This window comes from Periplaneta americana, chromosome 7 (genome assembly GCF_040183065.1).
Source record: "Periplaneta americana isolate PAMFEO1 chromosome 7, P.americana_PAMFEO1_priV1, whole genome shotgun sequence".
Lineage (NCBI taxonomy): Eukaryota > Metazoa > Arthropoda > Insecta > Blattodea > Blattidae > Periplaneta > Periplaneta americana.
The window spans coordinates 119,893,112-119,911,209 of record NC_091123.1 but is presented as its reverse complement, the minus strand read 5'-3'; the positions used below and the strand labels follow the sequence as shown (position 1 = coordinate 119,911,209).

General features: G+C 36.2%; 1 protein-coding gene across 1 annotated transcript in view; it reads right to left on the bottom strand.

The window, feature by feature from the left end:
- LOC138703394 (retinal guanylyl cyclase 2) overlaps positions 1-18,098 on the bottom strand; it is a 1,174,702-nt gene that overhangs the window by 43,935 nt on the left and 1,112,669 nt on the right. Inside the window, exons 15-18 of the mRNA XM_069831228.1 lie at positions 14,780-14,929; positions 11,676-11,847; positions 10,145-10,285; positions 1,218-1,410 (exon numbers count right to left, since the gene is read on the bottom strand). Of these exons, the coding sequence (XP_069687329.1) occupies positions 1,218-1,410; positions 10,145-10,285; positions 11,676-11,847; positions 14,780-14,929 (656 nt within the window). The remainder of the gene's footprint in view (positions 1-1,217; positions 1,411-10,144; positions 10,286-11,675; positions 11,848-14,779; positions 14,930-18,098) is intronic.

Below are 18,098 nucleotides of genomic sequence, written 5' to 3'. Positions count from 1 at the left end.
TCACTTTCATATCATTAATATAGGATTAATATGTATAATTAATGAAAAATAGTCACATCATGGCTTTAACTACGAGTATAATAATATTTCATTTCTAATGGTAGTAATGTCATCAAACCACCTCAAGTTTTGTAGATTTTAATATCCAATATACAGCTTTTCTCAGAAAATTACACACCGCAAAATGGGACCTGTAAATTATTTTTAGTAAGTCTTGAAGTTTTTAATAACCAATTCAATTTGAACTCTAAATATGTCAGCAATCCTGCAGGTCATGGCCTTCGTGTAATAGCCTATTGTTTATCGTAGTGTGTGTTTTGTTTTATTCTGAAATGCAATAATTAATTCTCAAAATTGACGAAAGATGGATTTTGGAAAATAGGAAAATTATGTAGGAAAACTAACGCTTCACTGAAAGTTGCTATTTTTCTGAAAATCCTTGGATGCCAAGCTTCAAAATGACGGGTCATTCATTAAAATCCGTTCAGCCGTTTTACCGTAATTTCCATTACCAGTTCAAATTATATATATATATATATATATATATATATATATATATATATATATATAAATAGCCTATTAACCTATTATATCCTATAGGATACTTTGCGAATTTAAGGGTTAAGAAGGATTCACAATCAATATCACCTTTAATAACTTTACAAAAAAGTAAATAATCAAGATCTTGACGTCTGAAAAATGAACTACAGCAATTAAAATATTTGCAGTTAATCTCATATTTATAATCATTGGAATTGGGTAAAAATCTATAAGAACACAAAGAAATAAATTTTCTTTGGATATTCTTCAATTTAGCCGAGTCAGTGGATGTAATGGAGTTCCATACTACAGATGCACATTCAAGTTTAGATCTAACCACCGTATAATATCAAATTGAAAGACACATAGTAGTAGAAAAAGATAAGTTATAGATCTAATTAGACCAATCATTCTTAATAAATATATTGCACATGATCATGGAAATATAATTTAGAATCAAGTAAGACACCAAGATCTCTAATACTATCTTTCCTAATAATTATAACAATATTAAGAGAATAATTAAATTTTAGGGAAGTAGTTTTTCGTGAGAAGGAAATGATAAATTTATAATAATAATAATAATAATAATAATAATAATAATAATAATAATAGTAATAATAATAATAATAATAATAATAATAATAATAATAATAATAATAATAATGGTGATATACCTTGTACACGTTGTAAGCGTTTATTGTCGCGTCGAAACAGGTGTAGAGGTCATTGAGTAAGTCAACAACCTCGAAAGGAGTTGAGTACGCCGAAATGGTGGTGAAACCGACAATATCTGAGAAATATATCGTCACTTCCCGGAAGTCCTCTGGATCCACTGGCATTCCCAGCTTCAGTTTATCTGCGACAGAACTGAAACAAAAATGTTTAAAATCTTTCACTGATGTTTGAAATATAATAATAATAATAATAATAATAATAATAATAATAATAATAATAATAATAATAATAATAATAATAATAACAACAATAACAATAATGCCAGTAAGTCAAAAGGAAGATAACAATGACAAAGAAAGCTTTTAATAGAAGAAGGAGCATCTTCTGCGGACATCTGGAAAAAGAACCAATGAAGTGCTTTGTGTGGAGTGTGGCATTGTAAGGGGCAGAAACATAGGCACTTCGACGAAGTGAAGAGAAACGACTAGAAGCATTTGAAATGTGGATATGGAGAAGAATGGAAAGACAGAATAAGAAATTAAGCTGTGTTGGAAAGAGTGGGTGAAGAAAGAATGATGCTGAAACTGACCAGGAATAGAAAAAGAAATTGGTTGGGTCACAGGCTTAGAAGACACTGTCTGCTGAAGGATGCACTGGAAGGAACGGTGAGCGGGAGAAGAGTACGGGGCAGAATAAGATATCAGATGACAGACGACATCAAGATATATGGATCAGATGCACAGACAAAGAAGAAGGCAGATAATGGGAAACATTGGAGAACGCTGGGTTTGGAGTGATAGACTTGCCCTTGAGCAGAAAACTATGTATGAATGATATGTTTTGCAGGTTTTATGTTCAGAAAATAAATAGGCCTACATTTTGTTTCAAAAGTGCAAAAGAAAAATCTGATCATTCATCTTCCTTTCGATGTTAATTCTTAATTCCTTTGTCTCTGATTTGTATTACATTATTATTAATCTTGATGATAACTCAGTAGTACCACAGTCTAGTATATACAGTCACGAAGCTTGAGTTGTGAGGGTGCTAGGAACAAAAGACTGTGCCGATACTATTTCGCATTGTCTGTAATGAGGCGATATTAGCGATCCTAGTGGTTAGCAATTACCTATGGATGCATATTTACTACGTATTGAGCTTCGTGACTGTATATACTAGAGTGTGGTATTACAATCTTTGAAAATAACACAGCAAAACATAATTTTTATGACTTCCGACTCCCTTTAGCGACCGACAGTACGTCCTCAGATACTATCAGTTATAAAAATAATGTGAAATAGAGAATATCTTTATGTTCCGCAGCATTTTTATCTCTTCTTATCGATCAAGCTAATAGTGGTACAAATTTTATAGTTAACGAGTTGAATGAACCATATAATGTGTGGCGATGTAATGGGTTTTTCCAAGAGACTGAGAAGTGGAATCACGCATTTATAAAACTTTTTTTCTGTATCCATTTAGGAAATAAACTGTAGAGTGTGGGGCGAGAGGAGATGCAAGGCTTATGAGAATAAAAAGCGTAGTACTACGAGAAGGTTTACAAACACATTTGCATGTAAATGGGGTAGCAGAACAGAATCAAACTTATGCACGTTGCTACAGCCGTCACCGCCATCCACAGGAAATCGAGGTGCTTCTGTATTTCATTTTACAGGGACGCTTTTTGTTTATGTTACAAAGCGTAAAACTTTTTACATCTTGTTACTGATCGGTTTATATGAATACATCTTGAATTTCTCATTTAATATCTTTTTGTTTTTACATGAAACTGAGGCGAAGGTTGTGACACTGCAAACATTTATTTATACATTTTATAAAAGGCACGTTTTCTGCATGTACTATTTTTGTTCGAACGTGCAGAGTGTCTGTTTACTGCGCTGGAGACCGAAGATAAAATCCCTGAGAGTACAATTTGAACTTGTGGTTTGAAGCAGTAATTAGGAGAGGGAGAGACCGATTTATTAGCGAAGTGATATCTCCATATTTTTATTACATGTATTCGCGGGGATGTTCTGGCGACTTCGTTAGAATTAACTTCCCACACAGGTGTTTCGTCACTTGTCAGCATCGGACAGATTTACAGCCACCTTGTGCGGTATTGTATATAGAGACTCGCTGAAGCGTATAAGCCAAAGTTGGACTAGACCCGTGGGAAAGCAATTGCAAGCTTGGGTTTTCCAAAGAACGGGGTTCTCCAAAATCGACAAACTAATTAGATGTTATGGGAAATCCAAAGTCTAAATTTAGAGATGACATATTTCGCGCCCAATAAGAAGAGATCTTGGTCCAGCCTATGAGGTCACTTTGGACCAACAGGGAATAGATTTTAGGCCGGTTAAGTGACGTAGTTGTTAGCCAATAGGATAGTTAGTTTTAGCGTAGGATAGGTTTTTTATAAATAAGGGTGACGGGGAGCGGAGATCATCACAAGATCTCATCGTGTCGGCGGCCCTACATACAGGGCACAAACACAACATCTCATCGTTTTGGCGGCCCTACATACAGGGCACAATCACAACATCTCATCGTTTTGGCGGCCCTACATACAGGGCATAATCACAACATCTCATCGTGTCGGCGGCCTACATACAGGGCACAATCACTACTCCTTTTCGTGTCGACGGCCCTACATACAGAGCAGAATAACTACTTCGTTTCGTGCCGACAGGATAACTACTTTTCTTCGTGCAGACGGCGCGACATCTTTTTTTCGTGTCGGCGGCCCAACTTAATAGTCTTTCTTCCGGCGAAGACTCGATAGATAGAACTTTGTCATCGGCGAGACCACTCGTCAACGTTTAGGAGCTTCGATCATAGTGTACTGGACAGAGTATTGAATTTATAGTATCGGACAGAGCTTATTCAGAGCCGCCATAGAGTCGATACAGAAGTGCGACCAACGATTGAATTATAAGTCAGCCGGAAATACATACTCTAGGGTTTACCAAGTGAATACGACAATAAACTTATAGTTTTGGAGTTTACACTGCCTTTTATATAAGTAGCCGGCTTGGTATTATTCCCGACATCATCCTATACCACAACAGTACCTCGGCTACCCTGAGTGAATCACACGCAACATCGAGACGCACCCACCCTCAGGTTGGAAAAAAGGATTGTTAGAAATCAACCATATCTCTGATGATGATGATGATGATGATGATGATGATAAAATAATAATAATAATAATAATAATAATAATAATAATAATGATGATGATGATGATGATGATGATGATGATGATGTAAGTGTATCCTCTGATTGAGGTTCAGCCTGATATGTACATCTAATATCAGGCGGTAGGCTACATCTCACTTGACAATATGTGTCAGAGGAAGAACAATATTATTTGTATGCATCTGAAGTCTGTCTAGTGCAGGCTTGGAGAACTGGTCGACAATTGTGGCGTTGCGTCTCTCATCGGACACATCACTCACCCCTTCCTTCCATCCCCGCGTCATTGATTTGGTAGGGGAGGGGATTTGTATTCAGTGTCTGTCTTATGTGATTGCGTACGGGCTACAGATACGTCATTCAACGCCTGTGGACTGTGGACGGGGAACCAACGCTTTCTCCATGCTTTCCACCCCTCTCTCGCCAATTCTGTATCCCTGGTCTAGTGTAATATGTAGCTCCTTGGCAATGTATGCAATGGAGGAAGAAAGTAACTGGCCACCCATTATCTCCTGGCCTAGTTGCCTTATAAGTGGCGCCTTCTTGGTATCACTTGTGATGTTCAGACCTGTTTTTGGATAGTTGACTAAACAACAACAATGCGTGTATGTGTATCAAATGCTTACCCATTTCTCTTGCGTGATTCGGGTACCGCATATTGTGAACAGATAGCAGAACGGTGACCCATTTTCAAGTTTTACAGTTTCTACCAAAAGTTTAAGGACATTCCTTCAAAAGAGATGTTTCCCTCCTGTCATACTTATGTGAAAACCTCTAATGTTTATACAGGGATCAAAAGCCTGTGAAAAATGAAGTAGTTTTTTACTGCTTTCAAACTGTGTATTATATGACAATAATTTTTCTGTTATGAAAACTTACTGAAAAATCACATTTTCTGTAGGAAAAAATTAATTATTTCAGAATGGGTGCACTTGGATTAATGAATTTTGGGACAGAGTTATGTAGATATTACCTCAAGTCATTTTTCCACATCCCAATAATCTGCCACTTCACGTCTACATCTCACAGAATTTCGATTAATTTTCAGTTTTTCAAAGAAGAAATCTAACCTTCCCGCACTTGTAGCAAACTCCACAGCTGATCACTAAAAATGGAAGGAATAAGCTGATTGATCAGTGTTACCAACTCCCAATGTTTTGATGTAAGTGATCCCAACTCAATTTGTCGCGAATTTCAAACACAAAATAATTTTAGAAAATTACACATTTTTCTTAAGGAAAAGGAAGAAAAATATGGATTACAATGCGTGAATGAACTGTCACAAATTTTTTGAACAAAAAGTAATAATTGCACAAGAAACCTTTCAGATAGGTCTAACTCCATCCCAAAATTCACTGATCTAAATAAATCCATTTTGGAATAATTAATTTTTTCCCCACAAATAATGTAATTTTCAAATAAGTTTTCATAACATAAAAATTGTTATATACTGTACTTCACAGTTTGGAAGATAGAGAGATTGGGTTTGCGGTAAAAACTTAATTTTTTACAGACGTTTAATCCCTGCAGAAACAACAGAGGATTTTACATAAGTATAAGGACAGGAGTGAAACATCACTTTTGAAGAGGTGTCAAACTCTTGGTCGAAACTGTACACCAGTTCGGTGAGCCACACTGTGAATGATTTATGTGGAGATTTATGTTGTGTATTAGGGTGAGTGTATGTGTAAGTGTTCGTGTAAGTGTAGTTTAGGGAATGGGTGATGATAATGATGAAGATGAGGAAGAAAGAATGGGAAACCCGGTGCCGGCACTTAGCCTACTCCTGTCGAATAGCAACAAGGTGGTCTCCAGGCTTAGCGTCCCCGTCCGATGGACGAATCACTATCAATAGTAACATATGCCTTCTCTTCATATGCACTGCGGAGAGATTTGGGATTTAACCCAGGCATACTAGTGCACAATCTAGTGATTAGAAGATGTGCACCATAATAATCATAAACATAATCATATATCATATTGCTTTAACATAGAACACTTTCTACGCAACATCATGGGCAACACAAAATACGGAAAATTTATGGCGTTGGAAATGATCTCGATTTAATAAAATACCGAGAAAGTGTTTTTGAAATACTGCGCGTCAGATCATTTGTGGATTTCCCGTTTACTTAAACTGCTGCACACATTTGTTCTTATTCTCCATTTACGAACAGACAGTTCGAGAAATGTGCATATGAAATATGATAATTTTTAGTCAGAACATGAGTTTATGACAAAATTATGTAAAACAGCGACGTAATAAAGATAAACTTTAAATTCTTCAACTTATTGTAAAAATATATTCATACTGTAAATCTACAAGTAGATACGCAGAGAAACATGCATATGTAACGTAAATTTTTTTACATAAAATCATGAGATTAATTGAAGCATAGGCCTATAGGTCTATGACAAAACAGTGCAAAATCAGCGATGTAATGATGAAAATAATCTCTAAATATTACTGCACAACTTTGCTCATATTAAACATACAGGGTGATCCACGAGGATTTACCGTTCCTTAGAGAGCTTATTTCCGAATACATTTCGAGCAAAAAACATAAACATTTGTTCTAATCTCAATATTTTCAGAATTACACTAATTTGAAGTTGTTTGTAAATACCATTATTATTCAGTTTTAAGAGTAAAAGCATATTACAGATAATGAATAAACTATTCAGGAGTACCATTTCTTAAATTAGCTAATATTCTGAAGCTAGATATGTGTTGTGAATTCCATAGTTGCTTCGTACAGAATTTTTTTTTCGATTTTTAACTGCAAAAATACATTTTCTTACGCATTTTTCACACAAAATTGTTACAAATCACACCACTCTTGTAAATTCTTTAAGACTGTATATTAGGATGCATAATTAAAACTGTAAAGAATCAAGTTCCTAAAGTGGTATGATTTTTAACAATTTTTGTAGTAAGTGCATAAGAATAATGTAAATTTTAGTTAAAAATTGAAAAAAAAATCTGTAGAAGCAATCAACAACACATTTTTGGCTTGAGAACACTAGCCAATTAAAGAAATTACACTTCTGAATAGTTTATTCTCCATTTGTAATATTTTTTTACCCTTAAAACTAAAGAAAAAATATATTTTACTAGCAATTTCAAATTAGTGTAACTCTGAAAATATTGCGATTAGGGCACATATTTATGTGAAATTTTCTGCTCAGAATATCTTCGGAAATACGCTCCGTAAGGGACGGTAAATCCTCGTGAATCACTCTGTATATTATACTTCTACGAGCAGATACGTTCGTGGAATTTGCTATGAAATATAAAATAATAATATTTTTTACTTAAAACCACGTGTTGCTTAACTACTCGACTCGCCAATACAGATTCCAGAGTTTACTAATCATCAATGGCTGCCGACGCTTCATATCATGTGTATTTTGTTAATATGTTTTTCCACGGTTCCCACAGACATATTTTGTCTTTATGTTTTTTTCCGCAATCCTTCTATCACTGTGGTAATGGATAATGCCTTTCTGCCCAATACCGAATTCGTTTATCTTCCTTTCACCGCTAACAGAAGAAGTCATGTTCACAGAGGCTAATATTAAAAGAAAACACAGAATTCGTTGTCCTTTTGAGAAGTTTCTGTGAACACTTTCCCGGAGACGGCACTTTTGACTTTTACTACACATTTCTAGATTATTCGCTATTATATTGTAATCTGATAGTCTAGTCTTATAAATAATTCACATTAAATACATGTACACCGTTTGACACGGAAGTTTGTCGCTGCTCAGACACTAAGTCTCACTTCGGAATAGCTCGGAAATTATCGTGTACGCCGTGTTTACTGTACACGCACGCGTATTACATAGAGAGATTCGAAGCCCTATCTTTGTGATGAGAATAAAGAGCTTCGTAGGGAATATGTCGTTTCGTGGCATACAGATACTCGCTGCTATGACTTGTCATCTTCGGAATTAGGCCTACATGCTAAATATTTCTCCGTATGCATCACGCACTAGCCCGAACGACACTTAGACATATTCACGTTACAGGAGAGCGACCATTTTCCGTGTCAAAGGCTGCGCGTTACGTTTGACCACTCAAAAGAATTTCATTTCTCTGATTATATATGGAACTATTTAAAATAAATGTTTACCAATTATTAGGCTTCGTATTCTAGCTACCTAAAGACTGAAGTTAAAGACACATTGGATGTATAGTACGCCGAACACAGGTAATGCAACGGATAAGGGTATAAACAAACAGGTCGTCGCTGCGTGTTCTTGGAGTACAGTCAACTCCAGACATTTTGAAAAGCTATACTAGTAAACACATGCTTGAGCCGTGATGTTAATTTTTTTCGCGATCTTTGCCGTGAATAATAACGTGCATCCGTAAGTTACTGAACTTGAACATATGCGGATGTTACTTGAAATGATTTTATATTGCAAGAAATTCTTTCAATAGTACATGACGTTATAGGTGCATGATGTATTACAAGATATTCCTATTATCTGATATTTTTTCGTGTTTCATTAACATATTACATGTCGCTCATCACTGAAAACACACTAATTTTCTATGTAGATACTTCTCTAGAAATTCCCTAAAATGTAGATTATTTAATTGATCAATTGCGATGTTGACACTGAGCATCATGGTAGGCTACACAAATCCATGCTAAACGTGGAGTTAATATCTTCATAATTTTCAGATTTTGATGGTACTGGTTTTTTTAGATTATGTTCAACACACTTTCTGTGCCTTTTGGTAATGCAGTGTCTTTCAGTGCACCATTTTTGTCACTTTTACGTTTATTTTGCACAATTTATATGTAATGTTGTCTACATTGACAGTGAAAATATTAGTTCAAATAGTTCAAATATGCAATATTACATGTTTGAGGTCTTACCTAAGGCATTTTACCTCTCCAATGAACCTTCAATCAGTATACAAAACTGTAGTTATTTAAATAATACGACTAGTAAGAGCAGTGATCGATAAGAATACTCACTATGACCACAGTCTACTATATACAGTCACGAAGCTTGAGTTTTGAGGGTGTTAGAAACAATAGACTGTGACGGTTCTATTTTGCATTGCCTGTAATGAGGCGATATTAGCGATCCTAGTGGTGAGCAACTATCTAATGTTTGCGTATTTACTACGTATTGAGCTTCGCGACTGTATATACTAGACTGTGCTATGACTGCGTCCCGTTTTGGCTTTCTAAAGGAAGCGGGCAGAGGATGCGTAACTATTTTGTATACGAACGTACTTGTACCAGCGCTGTGACGTCACATATACTTCGACTCAGACAACTTCATTCTAGTTTATAGGTAGCTGAAATACGGAGCCTACCAATTATATTGCCATGGGTTTATTTAATTCCATGAAAATCATTTATAAAGCCGTGTAGAAAATCGTGCGAAAATCGCTTTCCTGCGCAACGTAAATTAGGTAGCACTTCCCACCCTAACTGCCTAGTAGTTCGCATATCTTCAGCATTTAAAGTTAAAGTGATCTAGTAGTACTGTACTCCACGTCGTCTATCCGGCGATAACTACAGTACGCAGTGTTGGCAAATATTAGTATGCTTCATTTCCAGCCATACTGCATTATAGCAAAGCATATTAACAGTTAAGATCAATCATATTTCTTCTTTGCTTCTGGTAGGGAAAGACGAAATATCTTTAACACCCATTGATTGAAAACGTGTTAAACAGATGCGGAAGAACTACTCCTGTTACGTACCTTGGTAGCATTCTGTTCAACAGTTGTTCCGTTTTCTTCTTCTCCATGTCCAATTGCTCTGTTCGTTCTCGTATGAGTTCTTCGAGGTTATTTGAATACTTCTCCAACATTTGGAACATGGTGTCCACGAAATTGACCTTCCTGGAAATATGAAACATAGGATTTTAATTTAATTGACAGGATATCATAATGGCTACGAACAGATATCTGTTCCCTAGGCAGAAGTAGAATCCACGATCATACATTCCACGCGACATATAATAATAATAATAATAATAATAATAATAATAATAATAATGATAATAATAATAATAAACTAATAATAATCCGTGGCGCTACAGCCCGTGAAGGGCCTAGACCGACCAGCTGGCTGCTGGCCTCACGCCCACATGCCGAAGCACAGGTGGACGATCATCCAACCAGAATGACGGTATCGTGTGGTTAGCACGATGATCCCCCAGCCATTATAGCTGGTATTCGCAACCGGATTTCGCTGCCCAAGTGCATCACGATGCTGGGTGGGCACCGGTCCCATACACTGGCCAAATTTCATGAAACAATTTCTTCCCCCATGAGGACTCGAACCAGCGTGCATTCCGTAACGCGAGTCCTAGGCGAGATGCCTTAGACCGCGACGCCACGGCGCGGGACTAAATAATAATAATAATAATAATAATAATAATAATAATAATAATAATAATAATAATAATAATAATAATGATTTTTTATAGTCTAATATTATACGGACTTAATGCCTGTAACTTCAGTAGAACCTCTATTATCCGTGGTAATGAAGGGGATAGATTGAACGGTTGATCGAAAAAATCGGATAATCCGTACCATGAAAGATTTTGTAATTTCCTCCATGATCTTGTATTTAACTCTCCTCACTTTGCGCTTCCCTTAATATACTTCTGTCGTGAACATCTCGCCCTCTCCTCACTTTACTTCTGTCACAAACAACTCGACCTTTCCTCAGTATACTTCTGTCGTGTGGGCTATATCTGAGCTTCTCACTTCTGTCACAAACAACTCGTCCTTGGCTTAATACACTTGTCGCGAACATTCCGTCCTCTCCTCACATTACTTCCGTCACAAACAACTCGTCTTCTCATTTTATTTCCATCTAAAACAACTCGCCCTCTCCTCACTCAACTTCCGTTACAAACAATTCGCCCTATTCTTCCAATTCTGTCTTAAACAACATTCCTCTTCTCTCTGCATTTCCGTCGTTCACTGCTCGTTCTCTCCTCTTCCCAGTACAAATTAGTACACAACTCATCCTCTCCTTCAATTAAGTTGTAACAACTTACCCTCTCCTCACCTAATCTCTTATTTCGTTGTAAACAACTGGCATCTTCTTACCGTCGCTTCCATCGTAAAAACTCACCTTTCCGTATTTCGCTTATATTGTAAAATATCCCTCGTAAAAGCTAGCCTTCTATTTACTCCGCTCTCTTTTTGCTTCACTTCCAGTGTAATTTTTTTTAAAAATATTTGCTTATTTATATTATGTTATAGTTTTCCTTACCTGCCGTGATTGAGTTTCTTGAACAGGTCGTAAACGGCGTTGAAATCGGGCCTCATGTCTGCTTGCTCAGCCCAGCACTGCCGCATGATGTTAATGGCTTCGGGAGGAGCTGCCCCTTTGCTTACAGATGGTCTGATCAGTGGAGGAGGCTTCTTCACTTTCTCAATTATATCTGTGGAGAGACGACACATTCCAAGAAACATACAGGACAAAAACAAGAGTGCAATACTTTTCATCCCGTTTGAGAGAAGGTTGAGAAACGAACTGGAGGAAATTTGTAATTCTGTGAATAATATTTTGTTAACAGAAACGTTTTGGTTACATACTTTCTCATCGGTTATTTAACGGCGCTCCATCAACTGTGAGTTATCAGTGGTACTGGTAAAAGCGAGATAGTGTTTTGGAGAGATGAGACTTAGGATTTACCATGGCATTACCTGATACTCATTTTACTGCTGGGGAGACCTCATAAAAATGCAACCAGGTAATCAATCCAAGTAAGATTCAAATCTATGCCTAAAGATAGCCTCGAAATAAACGTCCAACTCACTACCGTTTCTGCAACGGCGGTGGCTTAATGAAGACATATTGCCTTTACCATTTCATTTACTATGCCTTCTTATGTAGGAGATAACATATAAAAATTGTACTCGATTTTTGAGGAAATCCTCAATTTATGTTATATTTTCAAATACAAACAATTAAGTTTTGTTATATTATCCATTATACGACGGTGAAACAAAAAGTAGGTAACAAAAGCTCTCATGGGTGACATATTACCCCTCTTGTTCGAACTTTCCGCCAGAGCTACAGCATCAGACCACATCTTCATCACGCAGCCATTATAGGCCTATCCGTCAGGTCCTCGTAATATCAGTTGTAAGATGACTGCGGGTACGGAAACATGGTCAAATGTGGAAATGCGTATTGTGCTCCGGTTTTTTAAGGGAACCTCATCAGAAATTTAACGTATACTTGCTGAGGTGTCGGTGAGAATTTCATATCATGGAAACGGTGCTTCCGTGGGAGGTACTGGACCATCCTCCGTACAGTCCCGACTTAGAACTCAGTGATTTCCATCTCTTCGGATCGTTGAAAAAACACCTGGGTGGTAAGCGGTTTAATACCTATACGAACATTCAGCAAGCCGCCATGACGTGTGTTCAGGGACTTGACGCAGATTTCTTCCAAGCCGACATCGATGCCTTGGTCTACAGTTGGAACAAATTGTTTGGACAAGCATGGTGATTATGTTGAAAAGTAATGCCTGCCAGTGCCCTACTACTGTGTATCAGTATACTGGATGTTCAGTTCAAAGTGTGTCATGGCTCGCTGTATGCCGTCACGTGGCTAGTCGATGAGCCTAGAGAATTCAATCTTCCTACACTTCCGCAGAGGTGTATTACTTATCTACCAGAGAAGTTGCCTAGCAAGTACGGCGTTCATTCAGAAGAGTACTTATCGATACGTACGGTAACGCCGGTAGTGGCAGGAATGTGAACTGTTTCGAAACATGTACTGAGCTGAGTTTTTTCTTACTGTCGGGATATGGGGAGAGGGTTAAGACGATTACTTGCGTATTTGTTAACATTAACTTCGACGGTCAACATGGACACGGAGCAATTGATTTGTATTGTGGAATGTTGCCTGTACGCAACCCATGATAACAACCTGCGTACGACTTGGCCGCGCAAAACACAGTTCGAAAGAGGTTATGGTAGCACACAGACCGTACAGACCGCCATCTGTTACTACGACGTTCAAGTTATACCGTATCCGTTCTCAAGTTCAGATTGAATGCCTTGATTAATAGGCAACTTCTCTGACACAAAAGCTGAAACTCGCTTCAAATCGCTGACTCATCAACAGTGACGTCATGACACACTTTGAAATGAACACCGAGTATCTGACTGTGAAATAAAGTTTGCCCATGAGAGATCCTGCTACCTTATCTTTTGAAGCACCCCTTATTTAGTTGGCATAATCGTCAAATGAATTGGTAAAAGCATCCGTTTCAGATACCAAGGGGGTGCATGAGGGCATAGATGTAGAACTCAGTGCTTTCATGATTCGACAATAGAATAGTATGGTGTAGGTTCCAAACGCCTTTACCCAGAGGAAAAAGCCGATGTTCAATTTAACACGAGACTGATTGTATTCCGGGACCATTCTGGAAGTTTTAGCAACAAGAAAAATTTCACTATTTTCCGAGCTTCAACCTGGAACCTACCTGTTTGTAGCCAGCTGCTGTACCAAAGGAGCTACTCGGTTGCCCATTTTGTATAGTCACAAAATGCGTCAAATTGTTTAGGAGAAATCTCTGTTTACGATCGTACGGTAGAATAGGCGGTGGGTAGACAAAGAAAGAAGGCATACCGAAAAACATTGAACTGAACACTACCATAATAAATTAATATAAAAAGCATTTGAGTCAAAAACAAAATTAATATTAATGCCCAACGAAGTGCTTTTCGTTATAAAGAACACTCAGAACCAACTTTTTCAGTATAATTAGTGGATAAAACTTTTATTCGGTACATGGAATATTGGGAATAATATTTTCGGTATAAAAGAAGAAAAAATATTTTTTTTCGGTATAGTTAATACTAAGAACCATATTTTTCGGTAAAGACCTAAGGAATAAAATGCATACTTTCCTGAAGAATGTGTGAAGTACAAAACTTGTGCATTACTGAAATACAGTAAGCCTATATTAAAGAAGTGGAAAAAAACTTGTCAAGAAACTATGGTTGTATAGTATACAGTATAATATCGCATTTTGTTACACATTCAAAATGACTAAAAATTAACTTCCAACTGTCGTGTGTTGAAAACCACCGGTGTAGACAATGAAGACTCCTCCCTTAAATAATATCTTTATTGTCTAAAAATAAAACAGAATCACATAAAGTAATGTACTAATTAAAACTAAATATTTTTTTGTTTATGTTTCTGTCAAATTTGTTTGCAAGTCAGTAATGATTCCATCTACTTTGTATTATTAATGTGAGATGTCTTGTTTTTTATAAATGGATACTATACAGTATAATACATTTATACCACAAGGCGAGGGCGTGAAATGAGAAATCAAGTACTCACAATACCTTCAGGACTGAGGGACAGCATACAGAACGGCTCCCCCCTGACCACCACCTCCTGCATGATGATGCCGAAGCTGTACACATCTCCCGGCTGGGTGCCTGCTTTCCGTAACGACTGATTACGAAGCAACTCGGGTGCTGTCCAAAGCAAATCTGAAACAAACCAAGGCAGTAATATTGAACTAGATCCACAAACAGAGTATTTAGGCCTACTTAATTTTTAATTTGTCAACATTAGATTTCGGATTGTTATGCTCTAAAAATTTGGATAGGCTGAATAAACTCTTAAATATTAGGTTCATCTAAATATTAAAAATAGGCTCTAAAATCATATCTAAAATTACTTTTCCTTTTATTAAAAATGTAATAATAAATATTTGTTATACCCACTGTTATTAGTAGAATATTAAGTGTTTCATAAATATCTTGCCCTTAGGGAATTGAATAGAGCAGATGTTTATATAGAGGTGTACTAAAATGGAATGGAACTGAGCACTGGCGATGAAAAACTGAAGAATTATTTTATTGCCTAAATTTACATAATATTTGTTCACTTTAATCAAATCTAATTTTCATAATTTCATTTGCATTACTCTAGGCACTGATAACTGAAAGTGTGAAGATGCGATATCCTGAAATGTCTAATAATCCACAATAAGAAATGAAAGAGAAAACAAAGAGAAGAGAGTAAAGAGAAAAAGAGGGAGTGAACAAGTTGGAGGAGGAACAGGAACGGAGGAGTAAACGTGAGAGAAGAGAATAAGTTGCTGTAGGAATAGGATCGGAGGAGTAAACGTAAAAGAAGAAAATAAGGAGAAGAGAAGAGAAGAGAAGAGAAGAGAAGAGAAGAGAAGAGAAGAGAAGAGAAGAGAAGAGAAGAGAAGAGAAGAGGGGAGAGAAGAGAAGAGAAGAGAAGAGAAGAGAAGAGAAGAGAAGAGAAGAGAAGAGAAGTTGGAGGAGAAATAGGATTGGAGGAGTAAAAGTGAGATCAGAAAATACAGTAAATAGAAGATAAGAAAATAAATAGTAGAGAGGAGAGGAGAGGACTATAATTTAAACGTCATATTTATTTTCCATAAAATTATGAGAAATAATTTTGACCAACTGAAGCACAACTTCCTAGTTTTCATGAACTAGTTTTACTATTGGAAGTGATGTGATAGCTGTTAGGGTCCTCCATGTTCCTCCAGAATCGCGAAAATCAGAGTGAAACAAGGCTGACATGCTTACAGCTCATATAGACACTGTGTTCTTCTCAGCTCCAATGGATGCGTTTTTCGCGTATATTTAGTTGCTTCTCCTACTCACTCACTCATTCATTCAACAATAAAGGGTAAATAGCAGATTCTGGTTTTAATTAACTTAGAACATTACAAGCTAAATATCTTTCGTTTTTTACTGTAACGAGCACAAACGCAACCTACGGTGGAAGTTAAAAATGTTCAACTTTTCTTACGCAGTTCAATAAGTGATATTAACGAACTCCCTGTTTCAGATTATTACAATAACAAATTATTATAAAATTGTGGTGATTTGATTTTCTGAGACACACGTTTGAAGTAAAGACTTTCGAGATGGATACATCTTCATGGATATTATTATTATTATTATTATTATTATTATTATTATTATTATTATTATCAATACTATTATTGTCTTATATTTTTATACTTTTTATATCTCATTTATTTTGACCTAATGTTCACATTTTATTATGCACTTTCCTTTCTTTCTGTATGTTATATATTATGTCTGATTTCTACTGACTTGCTGTTTACATTATATTATGATTATCTACTTCAGTTTTGTATGTAAAATTGTAGTGTACATTACTTTGTAAATTTGTAGTGTTTTTTTTTTTGCAGTTTTACTCCTGATTGAGTGTTAGAGAAGGCCGTATGACCTTAACTCTGCCAGGTTAAATAAACCATTATTATTATTATTATTATTATTATTATTATTATTATCATTATTATAATAAATTATTCAAATAAATTCTCGTGGTGAGAATGAATTCGTACATACCGTTATGCGGTTGAGCTTCAGACATTTAAGTCTGATTTGTGGGCGTCACTGATAAATTACCATTGCGTTTCCCTAGTTTGTCAGTGACAAATGTTCTTTTCTCATTTTCTTGAGTGGAAAAGCTTGTAGGCATTCACGTGTCCCACTGCTGAACTTAATCTAAAATGCCAAAAGATCAAATCTTAAAGGAAAATTTAAGAGACACACAGCAATGAAATGTTGGGCTTTCGCCTTCAGGAATAAATACCTTAATAGTGATATTCATTTTAAGTCTTTACGATTAGTTTCTTTGTCGACAGCGTTGTACATATGTAACGATCAAGTCTTGTGCCCCAAGGTTACGCGATGCGTGAGACCTAATCCCTCTTGAACCGGTTATCCGACTGGTTTCTTTCCATGTTTTTTATCCAACTATAAGAGGAATATCCGGTACTCTTAAGACAAAACTTTGGACTCACTATACGCTTTTTATTGTGATTAAATTGTATTTATAGTAGAAATTAAAAAATAATTTTCATATCTCTATTATTACTGTATTTATATGGCCATAATATATTAGACTCTTGATAATCCGGCTACTCCTTGCACAGAGGATTGCCGGATTAACGAGAATGCCGAATTATTGAACGTGCTTAAAATACATTAAATTTAATGTTATAACAGTTCATATTGACTCAGATCGGCATTTAAGTTTGATGCTACTGTTAACATAAATCATCGCTTACAATGAGAGCCCAAGGAGATTTCTGTAATTTTAAGACCTTGCTTCAGTGGTTCATTCACTCTTAACAGATACCTTTATTACTATCAACGGCCATCTTCTTAATAGTAAAGGATAAGGAGCTGTTCTCCATTATCTGTTATATATGGACATAGAAAAATTCGCAACGAAAAGTAGAAATAATTGTCAGCAAAACATTCTTCAGTCGACATTAATTCGACTGTCTTATTTCTCAGTTTATTATCTATAACACAAATAATCGCTTGACGATTCTTAAAGTGTAATGTCGGTTCAGCTTTAAATGCCATTTAAAATTGTTACATTTCATTTGCATCATTCGTAGATAAATTGACTCGTAGATACTGAATATCAGAAAAATCAGTTAAATTATTTAGAAGGAGCGCTGTACACAGAAAAAGGGAGACAGGCAGACTAACACCATTGACAGTCAAATCCTCATCTTCGGCGTCATAGATATTGAAAATGTATATTTCAGAAAAGTTCTCGAAGTCGATTTTTGATACGTTGTAGTTTTAGGTATCCGGAATGTTCGTCACCCGGTGATTTCGTCACACA